The 11474-nt window shown below is 47.2% G+C and overlaps 1 protein-coding gene across 1 annotated transcript; it reads left to right on the top strand.

Annotated features, from left to right (window-relative positions):
* Nucleotides 1-263: 263 nt before the first annotated feature.
* Nucleotides 264-6221, top strand: LOC111851217 (V-type proton ATPase subunit E 1-like). The gene is made up of 9 exons (XM_023825918.2): nt 264-543; nt 1502-1567; nt 1767-1876; nt 2070-2136; nt 2239-2328; nt 2462-2530; nt 2626-2720; nt 3101-3188; nt 5303-6221. The coding sequence occupies exons 1-9, from the start codon at nt 511-513 to the stop codon at nt 5363-5365; spliced, it is 681 nt and encodes a 226-aa protein (XP_023681686.1). The 5' UTR covers nt 264-510; the 3' UTR covers nt 5366-6221.
* The last annotated feature ends 5253 nt before the right edge of the window (nt 6222-11474 follow it).

Here is an 11474-nt window from a genome sequence, read left to right as displayed (position 1 = left end):
ACTGTCCAGTGCAAACATAAGAGTACGATAGGGTTCAAAATATTCATTTATTCTACAGACTTAAATGCAAACTTCATCAATGTACATATAGGATTATTATGATGATGATGATGATGATGATAAACAGCAATATTTAATTCTTAATTAATTCTCCGGTTAGCCGTCGGTCCGTAGTAGGAATTCTGTCCTTGATATGGAAATCTCTCTCTCTCTCTGTCTCTCGTTCCCTGGCTCACTACGCACCACGTGACACTGACCCGCTCCGATCGTCATACTGACTGGCCGGGGATCAGCTGATACGTCCTGGGCTTTTTTTTTTTTAAAACATAATCGTGACTGCGGCAACTGAAGTACATCACTAACCTGCTATCGTACAGAAACCTATTCAGCGAGGGCGAGACTCAGAAAATTACAGAGCATCGAAAACCCGAGGCCACACTGTAACTGCAGGGCGGAAATTGCACGACATTTTATTCCCGGCGATCTGAAATCCTCTAAGCAGCCGCAGCCATGGCGCTCAGCGATGCCGACGTACAGAAACAGGTACTCATTCATTGGCGTATATTTACACCACGTTAACGCGCACATCCGCCTGCTTGTCTGGGGATCACAAGTGTTTGTTTCCTGCATAATCTCGATCCGAAAATGTAACCTTTTATTCGTCCCCCGCAAATCAGCCATCCCTGTCAGTATTTCATTCGGGGCACAGTGATGCTTTTTATTATAGATACATTTTGATCTGTCCTTCTACGCTTGAATTAGATTAATTAGATGGGGGAACAGCTCGGTATAATCTGTAATTTCACACGATGGATGCAGACGGGGTTTCACGCAGTATAACAGGGCTGCGATGAGTGTCAGCTTGACTGTCTCCTCAATCGCTTCTCAGGGATAATATTGGTGGCATCGAGCAAACGTCAGTCCTGCGGAAGATTATGCTTGTAAAACAGCCGTTGTGTCACTGCCTATATTACATATGAATTCACCATAAGATGCACCGCAGAGTGATGCGATTGCTGGGGAGGTTCGTTTAATCACCCGGTTATGTCATGCTGATGCGCGTACAGGCAATAATCCACAAGACCGTAAGAGAAGATAAACAACACTTCCAGTAACACGTTGTGTCTCGATAAGACTTCAGCCCTTAGTTGGCACCGAATTGGGTTCAGTCACGATATTTTGCCGTTTTTTCTTTTCCTTTTTAGTGTCAACTTGTGTCGTTTACTGTGCAGTTTCCTATCTGTGTCGGATATGTTTCATAACGTGTCCTAGTGTATATAACAGTAATTGCTTAGGATTTTCAGGTGGTTTTTGAGTTATACTAGTGATTTACCTGGCACATTTCAAGTAAATCTGCAGAAATGTAGTGCATACAGTGGTCCTGCTGTGCAAGTGTTGTGAGAAATTAATGGTCTGTAATGGACGCCCTGGACTGACCGTGACTCTTTGGTTATGTGTCATCGTTCACAATTTCACCTGTATTTTTTGCCCCGCCGGAAAGATCAAGCACATGATGGCTTTTATAGAGCAAGAGGCCAATGAGAAGGCAGAGGAGATCGATGCCAAGGTAATATGTTTTCCATATTTAGCAGATGTTCATGGAAAAGTGGCTTCAATTATTTTCAAAAATAAAGTGGTCGAAGTCAGAGTTTACTGTAACAGCTATTTTTAGTAATTTTTAATTATGCCTATTTCGTAATTTTGGGTATCGTGTAGACTGAGCTTGAGTTGAAAGTGCTTACAAGGGTGTGTGTCTCCCCCTGCAGGCGGAGGAAGAGTTCAACATCGAGAAGGGCCGTCTGGTGCAGACCCAGAGGCTGAAGATCATGGAGTACTATGAAAAAAAGGAGAAGCAGATCGAGCAGCAGAAGAAGATGTGAGTCAGCTGACGTCCATACAGGACGAGACAATTCATCAGACCTTAAAGTGGAAGCATCGTCTGTGTCCAGAGAGGGGATTGCGGAGAAGCAACAGTTACTTAGCCAGTTAAAGAGGGTTTCCTTGTGTTTTTGAGTCCAGAAATGCTGTGTGCTTGTGCTGCTAACATCTCAGCCACTGTGTCCCCACAGACAAATGTCCAACCTCATGAACCAGGCACGGCTGAAGGTGCTGAAGGCTCGTGACGATATGATCATGGTGTGTAGCTTAGACCTTAAGAATAAGCTTCCTGATCGTATACTGATCGCCACCAAAGACCTAATGAGACAGAGGTGTCCTTTTCCTGCTCTGTGTGCCCAGGACATGCTGAACGAGGCTCGGCAGAGACTGGCTAACATCGCCCGAGACCCAGCGCGGTATTCGGTTCTGATGGATGGGCTGGTTCTGCAGGTAAGCCGCCCTGTGTGTTCCGTCTTTTTGGAACCTGTGGGAGGTTCCCCTGTCCAGGCGTGCTGCCCTGGCAGTCTCGCCATCGCTTCCCAAAAGGGATGTTTCTGACACGGTCCCTCTGCTGCAACTTCAGGGTTTGTACCAGCTTCTGGAACCCAAAGTGGCCATCCGCTGCCGCAAACAGGATGTGGCGTTGGTGCAGGTGAGTGTGCTTCGCACCGCGCGGCTTGCAGGGCTGCATGTAGGACTGCAGCAACTGCATTATTTGCATGGGGGTCTGTCTTTTTACAATTCTAGGCTGCGGTACAGAGAAATATTCCTGTCTACAAAGCTGCTGTCAAGGACAACATCGAGGTGCGCATTGACAAGGACAACTTCCTGTCACCTGACATGTAGGTGCCCCTCCCCTCCACCCTTTTCTTGGCTAGAGGTCCTGAAAGTTGCAGGTCTAAATCCCATGCAATGTCCTGCTGTTGTACCTTTGAGATACATTCTGTAATCAAAGGGCGTAGGTTTGGTTTCAACACTGGTACCGACCAGACTAATCCCGAGCTCCCCACCCCCTTAAAATTCTGATCCTTTCAAAGAAAATCCTATGCTTAGAAGGAAAGTGTAAGCTGGGATGTAAGTATTCAAAACAGAAATTCGTATCGTCATTGTGGTTATGACACGGTATAAGTGCGTGTCCTAGTGCAGGCAGTTGTGGGATTGCTGACATTCTGTAAGACGCACGGAGCCGTCCCAAAGGCCCCATGACTGTGTGTCTCCCCAGCTCTGGGGGAATCGAGATCTACAACGCTGATGGGAAGATCAAGGTGTCCAACACCCTGGAGAGCAGGCTGGACCTCATGGCCCAACAGGTACTGTGCAGGGTGACCTTCTACGCCCAGGACGGGCTTTGAGAAGGCCGGGAATAGACGAGTCCCCATGGGGAGAACGGAAAATGCAGATAAACAGCAAAGTAGGACCAGCGGGTCCTGAGAAGCTCAGAAGATCCATTTGTGCCAGATTCATGTTTAGCATCCATGGCTGTGAATGATTCAAATGCCACTCAGAAGGTTAAATCAGAAGGTTATATGGACTAGAGGTCGACCGATATGGGTTTTTTAATCGCCGATGCCGATATTTAGGAGTCAGGGTCAGCCGATGGCCGATATATGCTGCCGATATTTTTTGGCCGAAAATTGGACGTTTCCCCCTCTATTTGCATGATAAAATATCACATTAATAATAACAAACGGTACACAAAATTTCTCAACTTAGCATTTATTGAATACTGACTTGCGTAAATTTCAATATAAACTTAAATAACAAAAACACAACTTGTAAACAACTTAAACTTATAAACAATAAAAATAGCAGCATCAGAATCTCTTTAGCAGCAAACTCCTTCTTCAGCTCCCAAGCTCACCAGCCTGCAGCAGATATCACACCTGGCTTTTCCTGGTGTTGGCTTGGTGAAATGCTGCCATACAGGATTAGATTTTTGTTCAGCCATCAGACAGCAATTACTAAAGCAGAAGAAAAAATGCAAGGTTAGCATTTTTATTATAGTGCCTTCATCTTCAATTCATTCTACAATTCCAGTATTCCATGCACATTAAAACAATTACACTCTAATACATTTTGAAAGAAAAAAAACACTATTAACTAAGTGCACCATGGTGTGATGAGCAGTGTACAAGGCCCAAAACCTTTCACTAACATGTTGTTAGCAGACAGATAGCTTACAAGCCAAATTCACAATCAGAATCTAGCGATCGCGGAAAATAAAATAACTTTGTCGTATTACATAGCCTTGTATGCAAGGATAACATAAGCCCCTAGTGCAGGGTTATTCAACTCACGGTCCTCGAGGTGCGAGCACTGCTGGTTTTCCAGCCTTCCTTTACCTGTCAGTCAGGTGTGAAGCCTCTGACCAATCAGAATCAGCAATTATTAAACAACTACCTGGGGGAACTGAAAACACGGCCTGGATTTGGAATCGAGGTCCAGAGTTGAAGAACCCTGCCCTGGTGATTGTGACGTTGTCGACGTATAAGCCTGTATAGACATGTTTAATGAGGAAACTAACTGCGCAAAGTCATGCACTTTTTATCTAGACGTCTGACAAATTGTTCGAATCTCCGCTCTCAAATGCAAAAAAGTTGCACAGAAGGACCATTGTCAGCATCAGCCCAAGTGAATGGTAACCGCGCTTTTGAACAAACACTTTTCTCCGCCATGCACTGTTCTTAGCAGCTGTGTCTCCGAGGACGGCGCTGTCTGTGAAGGGGGCAGAGTAACGCAACTCTCACGCACGCCGCAGTGTTTTAGAGCTGCCTGCTCCACCCCACACAGACACACACACACAGTGAAACTCTCCGACACAAGAAAAAACAGAATTGATAACATCGGGCTGATATCGTAATAATTAAAATGTTAATTTAAATGATTTTTAACGATTAAAAAAACGTCTGTGAGCCCACCAACAAGCACACAAAACTAACTCTGTCAGAATCAATGATCCTTAACGTTACCTGTAAGCTACAGTTGGTTGACGGCTCATTATCATTACGCCAGTTCCCGACAGCGTAATTCACGTTCTCTTTCAAAAGCCCTCGCGTTTTCTTTGAAAGCAACATTTCATAGCAAACCAGTTAAATAAATAGGTCATTGAAAGAACAGAATTTAAGCCTTACCGTTTTCTCCCAAGACACTCACAAAACTTCTGGCTGGGCACAAGGCAGCATGGGTCACGTGTTCCACAGCAACAATAACACTGGGCTGCCCGCAGACATGCCTGTCTGTAAATCGGCATAGTGCACTCGGATATCGGCCATTGCCGATACATCAAATAATGCTAAATATCGGCCCGATATATCGGCCGGCCAATATATCGGTCGACCTCTAATATGGACTGTAGATGTTGATAGAGCAGTTCTTCTCTGCAGATTCAGACTTTAATAATCTCTTCTCTTCTCCTTTTGCCTAGATGATGCCAGAAATCCGAGTGGCTCTGTTTGGGAGGAACCAGAACCGCAAGTTCTTGGATTAACAGACTCTTTTCAGAATGGGTGGTGTCATTTAAAGCACAGTGATGTTTATCAAGGTATCGGTTTCAAGGTCCAGGATTCCATAGCCCATGTATGTTGGGGAGGAAAAAAAGACATTCCTGAATGAAATATAGGTTCCGTTGTTTGCTGCTGTTATTTGTGTGTGTGTGTGTGTGTGTGTGTTTTGAGGTAAAATAAATGTGGAACTTTCATAGCTACCCAAGGCACAGAGCTGGCAGACATGTTGGTTTTCTAAGGCGAAGGCGAGCCCAGACTCTGGATGCTTCCTTAAGTGTCCTGAAGCCTGTGTTGAATATCGATTGGCTGTTCTTTGCCATCCTGTGTAATTTCACTGTAACTCCTGGTGATACCAGGCTGCATGGTAACTGAATATTATTGAATAGTAGGGATTCCCTTCGGTATAAATGAATGTCCTTCTGCATAACACAGTACCCTCTCCACTGCAGGACCAATCCTGGCCCAACTCCAGTGTGCTTCGTTAAACAAATTATTTTATAAAACAAACAACTGCACCACCAATGATGAAATACTCCAGTCAGCTCAATATATTTTTTCTCGATCGTCACTATGTACAGTCAACCCAGCCGTGTTATAAACTGGTAAAATACAAGATTTAACCCCCTTCGGAAAATGTGATCTTAGTGATGTAAGCACCATGTGACCTGCATCTGTCTGCTTTCTGTATTGTACTGTACATTTGTGGAAATTTCATGTATCCTGATGGCAGGAGGGTGCATTCTCATTGTCCACAGCCTCTTTTTAACACTTTTGTTGTGTGTTGGCTATCGGATATTTGTTGAGGTGGAAATAACAACATATTTATGAGACAAAACGTAATTTTTTGTTTGATTGGTCTCCTGCACTCAGTTTATGTTAATATTAAGAAAACAATAATACCCGCAGCCTAGAATTGTAAAAAGACAGACCCCCATGCAAATAATGCAGTTGCTGCAGTTCTACATGCAGCCCTGCAAGCCGCGCCGTGCGGAGCACACTCACCTGCACCAACGCCACATCCTGTTATGCGACAAAATAAATATAAGAAGCGCTTAATCTGAGAAATTAATGGCAAAGACAAACAAAGTCTTTGGTTCCATCAAGGTTCAGATTCCAGCATCATCATGGTGGGGAAAAATGAATACAGTCACTGCATCAGAGCAGATTTATTTAGTTGAAAAATAACTATTTTAAATCACGCACCGACTCCCTCTGGTGGTGAAAAGTGTCCATTGCGGGATGCCCGGGTGTCCAGCTCCCAGCCACCAGCACAGCTGATTTCAAAAGCCGCCATCTGCTGGCCTTAATGACAAAGGCCGTTGGCCAGTTCGGCACTCGCTCGCCAGAACGGCCTTAATGTTGTGTTTTGTGTTTCTGTTTTTTTCTTTCAGACAGACACCAACTTCTGCCACAGATAAGTACATAACCCCCCCCCCCCGCTGCCCCCATCTATACGTAGCTTTCTGTCAGACGTCCAGAGAAATTCTGGGTACAGCAGGATGGTTTTTCTGCTCCCCCTCCTCCATTCAGCCTAATCCCTTAAGTGGCCACAACGGGAACAAACAGACTCACACCCACGAGTTTAAATTATGATTCAGCTGGGGGGTGGTGGGTGAATCACATGTGACTGACTTCTGCACATAGTCACTGGATCTGTCTCACATGTATGAGTGCTGCGGGGGCTGTGGTGGGGGTGGTGTTGTTAGTGGGGGCCTGACTGTGTGTGGGGACCATGGCGGAGTCTCACACACACACACACACACACACACGGGCAGGCATGCCACGGCCCGGTGACAGCGTAACAGCATCTGACCGGTGATGACAGCCATGCACCCGTGTGATTCTCAGGCCCAGCGAATACCACCCTGCGGGTTTTGCCGTAGGACAGTGTGTGTGTGTGTGTGTGTGTGTGTGTGTGGGGGGGGGGGGGGTAGCGGCCGTGTGAGGGTTTTCTATAGAGCCTGAAAGCTTCCCTCCCGGTCGCTCACGCAGCCCCGGGGTGCGACAGCTGCCGCGATCGTGGCTCCGGCTGCGCAGCCGGCCGTGAAGGGCTGCGGGGAAAGGGGGCCGGCCTCCTGCACGTCTCCCAGGCAACCCCGCTCTCCCCGGCCCAGTGAGTCTGGGCTTGATGGGTGAGGGGGGGGGGCAGGCCATGGAGGCAGGAGCTCCCCTGTGAAAGAGGACAAGGGGAGAGGGATTCAATCACGCAGCAGGACGTGGCCGGGGCGGGGGGGCCACACCGACTGATTCTGTGTTTACACAAGTGCCCCATCCCAGCGCCGACCGCCAAAGCGAGGAGAGTGTGTGACTCCTGGGTCATGTGGGAAACGTAACAATGTGCGACAGCCGTCCCGCCGTGGGTCAGCAAGGGCCCGTCCGGAGCCCGAGAAGGTGTGGGACAGACCCATCAGCCGCCGCACATTATTCTCCTGCCGGGATGACTGACACGCAAGACAGCATGACAGAAATGAGAATTTGAATGAGAAGATGAAAGTACGTCCCTTTGTCCGTCGCTTCCTGACCCCAGGGATACGCGGCTCGGGACCGACACATACGGAGGGAGAGGTCACCTGACTGTCTGCCAACCTCTGCTCCCAGGTGTCTCAGACCGGCAGCCTGGGCCAATCTGCCCCTCGCCCCCCCCCCCCACCCCCAGCAGGCTCTCTCCATCTTCACAATAGTGTACCGCAACTAAATATGTTCACAGAACCATCTCGATTGCTATCTTCCATTCTAGCACAGCAGAATACACTGCAGCGCTTCTATATTCATCTGCTTCCTCTTTGTTCATCATTCTTCTCTTCCTTTGGGGGTCCTCTCTTTTCCAGTTGGTCAGCCATAATCTCCTCTCTCTATTTTTTTTCTCCCTCTTTCTCCCCTTCTCCTCCTCACTCAGCTGGCCTCCTCTCCATTCCCTCTGGGCCCCTCACACCTTTCTGACTGGCCACCCTTTGCCACTACGCCCCCCCCCCCCCCAAATACCCCCCCTTGTTGAGTCTGGCCCACACCGGTGCCCAGTGATGTTCAGTGCCTCCCTTTCAGGCCGATGCTCCCATTGGCTACCGAGCCCCAGGTCACTCCCCCAAAGCTGCAGCCCACTGCCCATTGGCCGTCCTTCAAAATCTCCATTTAGACTGGTAATTCTGGTAAATCGGGACTCACCCCTCACATAAAACGAATCACGGAAAATGACATGCCTGTGTCGGGTGCCATCAGGTGAAGCCCTCATACTTGTGCATGAATGTCGACAGATCCACGGTTATCAACAATGGCCACCTTGGGTAATGTCACAAGAAGTCAGGGGCGCTAAGCTAACATGCTAACTTATTCTGCTGCTATTCCCCTTATCTATCGTCAAGTGCTCGATAGAGTGGGGTTAATTACTGATCAAACTATTTTTATCTATTTGTTAATCTATCTATCTATATCTATCTGTCTATTTGTAATATTGGGGTACATTCTGGATCATTCCCCATTTCATCTTGGTTGAATGTTTTTAATATATAAAATGGAGCATTGATGTGTTTAGCCGTGTCTTGTCAGTCTACTGTCACTGGCACTCATTCCTGACTCCTTAGACTGCATTAAGGGTTAATGCTTGGAGCCCCCGGATAGCCCCTAGCTGAGCCAGACGACCAATGGCAAACAGAGGGTAAGAGATAGGGCACCCCCCACCCTCTGAGGTCAATGGTGTCAGGTTACGACCAGTCACTTCATCAACCTGTTTGCTGGAGTGCCTGCATGTAATTGGACACCGCATGACCTGCAGCAAGCCAATCAAAAACAAGCAAAAAATCTAAAAGACCCGTAAAACTTGCCACAAGTGAAAAATCTAGCGATCAAAGGGCTTAAAGGAAAAAAAGTAGGTAGAGGACAAGCGAGACAAGGAAAAAATGATGCAGTTCAGCTGTTTGTGATGCATGCCGTAAGATGAGCATGTTTCTGAGTGGTGCACATTGATGACTGAAGCAGGCGATCACGGAAAGGAATGAAATGAATCTTAAACATAATTAAGACAAATGTCTGCAGTAATGCAAACGATCTGCTTCTCTAGTCCACACATAAAATATAGAGACTCCTGGAGAGCCAGACAAGGGCCACACTGACTCTAGCAAGAGATGAATCCCAAGCTCTACAAGCTAAAACAAGGCTTCATCACTGCTGACCTGAGCAGTGCTAGAAATCGTGAATCATCTTAGAAAACCAGACCTTCATGCCACTGGGAACAGAGATCACACATCCTCCTGTTAAGCTGCTTCTTCACGCCCCCAGGATTGTGGGTTCGATGCCCACTGCTTCCTCTATGTGTAGGAACCTCACTGTGAATTTGCGTGGGTTGCCATGTGTGGTACAAAAACATGCAGTTTAGGGGAAATGATTACTCTGTTTTACCCCTACTGTTTGACAGGATGTGTGCATGCACCCTCCAAAAGACTGGCATCTTGTACTGGGTGTATACCAGCATTTTGCCCTGTGGTACCAAAGACTGGCTCCATACACTCATATACCCCATGCAGATCAAGATAGACCATTAAAAGATGGATAGATGGATGGATGGTTGGATGGATTGTGTGAGTGTGTCCCTTGTAATTGGCTGAGTATCCCATGCAGGGAGTCTCCCGCCTCTTGCCTTCTGCATTCCGGAACAGGATCCAAGCTCTTTTGCTACTTGCATTGAATAGGCAGTTGTTGAATGTGAGTGGATGGACTGATACTAACAAAAAATGATCATTAACTCATTACCTCATCAAGGGTGGTATGTGGCTTAGCTGGTAACAGTGGCGTGCCTATCATCGGAAGGTCTATGGTGTGATCCCAGCTAACGGTGGCGTGCCTATCATCGTAAGGTCGCTGGTGTGATCCCAGCTAACGGTGGCGTGCCTATCATCGTAAGGTCGCTGGTGTGATCCCAGCTAACGGGGGCGTGCCTATCATCGTAAGGTCGCTGGTGTGATCCCAGGTAACGGTGGCGTGCCTATCATCGTAAGGTCGCTGGTGTGATCCCAGCTAACGGTGGCGTGCCTATCATCGTAAGGTCGCTGGTGTGATCCCAGCTAACGGGGGCGTGCCTATCATCGTAAGGTCGCTGGTGTGATCCCAGGTAACAGTGGCGTGATCCCAGGTAACGGTGGCGTGCCTATCATCGGAAGGTCTATGGTGTGATCCCAGGTAGCAGTGGCGTGATCCCAGGTAACGGTGGCGTGCCTATTATCGGAAGGTCTATGGTGTGATCCCAGGTAACGGTGGCGTGCCTATCATCGGAAGGTTGCTGGTGTGATCCCAGGTAACGGTGGCGTGATCCCAGGTAACAGTGGCGTGCCTATCATCGTAAGGTCGCTGTTGTGATCCCAGGTAACGGTGGCGTGATCTCAGGTAACGGTGGCGTGCCTATCATCGTAAGGTCACTGGTGTGATCCCAGGTAACAGTGGCGTGATCCCAGGTAACGGTGGCGTGCCTATCATCGGAAGGTCGCTGTTGTGATCCCAGGTAACAGTGGCGTGATCCCAGGTAACAGTGGCGTGATCCCAGGTAACAGTGGCGTGATCCCAGGTAACGGTGGCGTGCCTATCATTGGAAGGTCGCTGGTGTGATCCCAGCTAACGGTGGCATCTTCTGAATCTTCTGAATACAGCAGGACTAAATGTAAACATTTCAAATTATCAGTAGAAAAACGAACTGCAAAATTGGGTGTAACTGCTACATACAAAAATGTCAGCAGAGCTAGAAAATTTAAGATGAATGAGATGAGATCATACATTATTGATTTCTGGGACGAAATTTTAAAAATCACGTCAGGATTGTAGACAAATATGCCACATCACTTAAAGATCTATACTAGAAACATTAAATATTCAAGAGTTAAAGTTTTATTAAAAACAAAGCTATTAGACCATTTAAGTAGGCTATAAATTACTGGAAATTTAATTGCATTACGTTGCAATCCATATGGTTAATGACATGCGTACTGTACTAACAAATGCTTTGCGCAGAGGATGAAATTATGATTATTCCGAAAGGAGCCTACTTCTCAGGCTGGAAATGTTTCTGCATTGCCGCAACGCTCTAGCAGATGAGCGGTTGAAAGATAGATG

The sequence above is a fragment of the Paramormyrops kingsleyae genome, chromosome 1 (genome assembly GCF_048594095.1).
Source record: "Paramormyrops kingsleyae isolate MSU_618 chromosome 1, PKINGS_0.4, whole genome shotgun sequence".
Classification (NCBI taxonomy): Eukaryota; Metazoa; Chordata; class Actinopteri; order Osteoglossiformes; family Mormyridae; genus Paramormyrops; species Paramormyrops kingsleyae.
Note: the sequence above shows the minus strand (reverse complement) of the source record. Positions and strands in the feature narration are given on the sequence as shown.

What these genes read in the sequence shown, in the direction of transcription:
- LOC111851217 (XM_023825918.2), top strand. Translation starts at nt 511, where the DNA reads ATGGCGCTCAGCGATGCCGACGTACAGAAACAG. An exon ending in AACTTCCTGTCACCTGACAT is followed by an intron (nt 2,721 to 3,100) that starts GTAGGTGCCCCT and finishes GTGTCTCCCCAG; the next exon opens with CTCTGGGGGAATCGAGATCT. An exon ending in TGGACCTCATGGCCCAACAG is followed by an intron (nt 3,189 to 5,302) that starts GTACTGTGCAGG and finishes CCTTTTGCCTAG; the next exon opens with ATGATGCCAGAAATCCGAGT.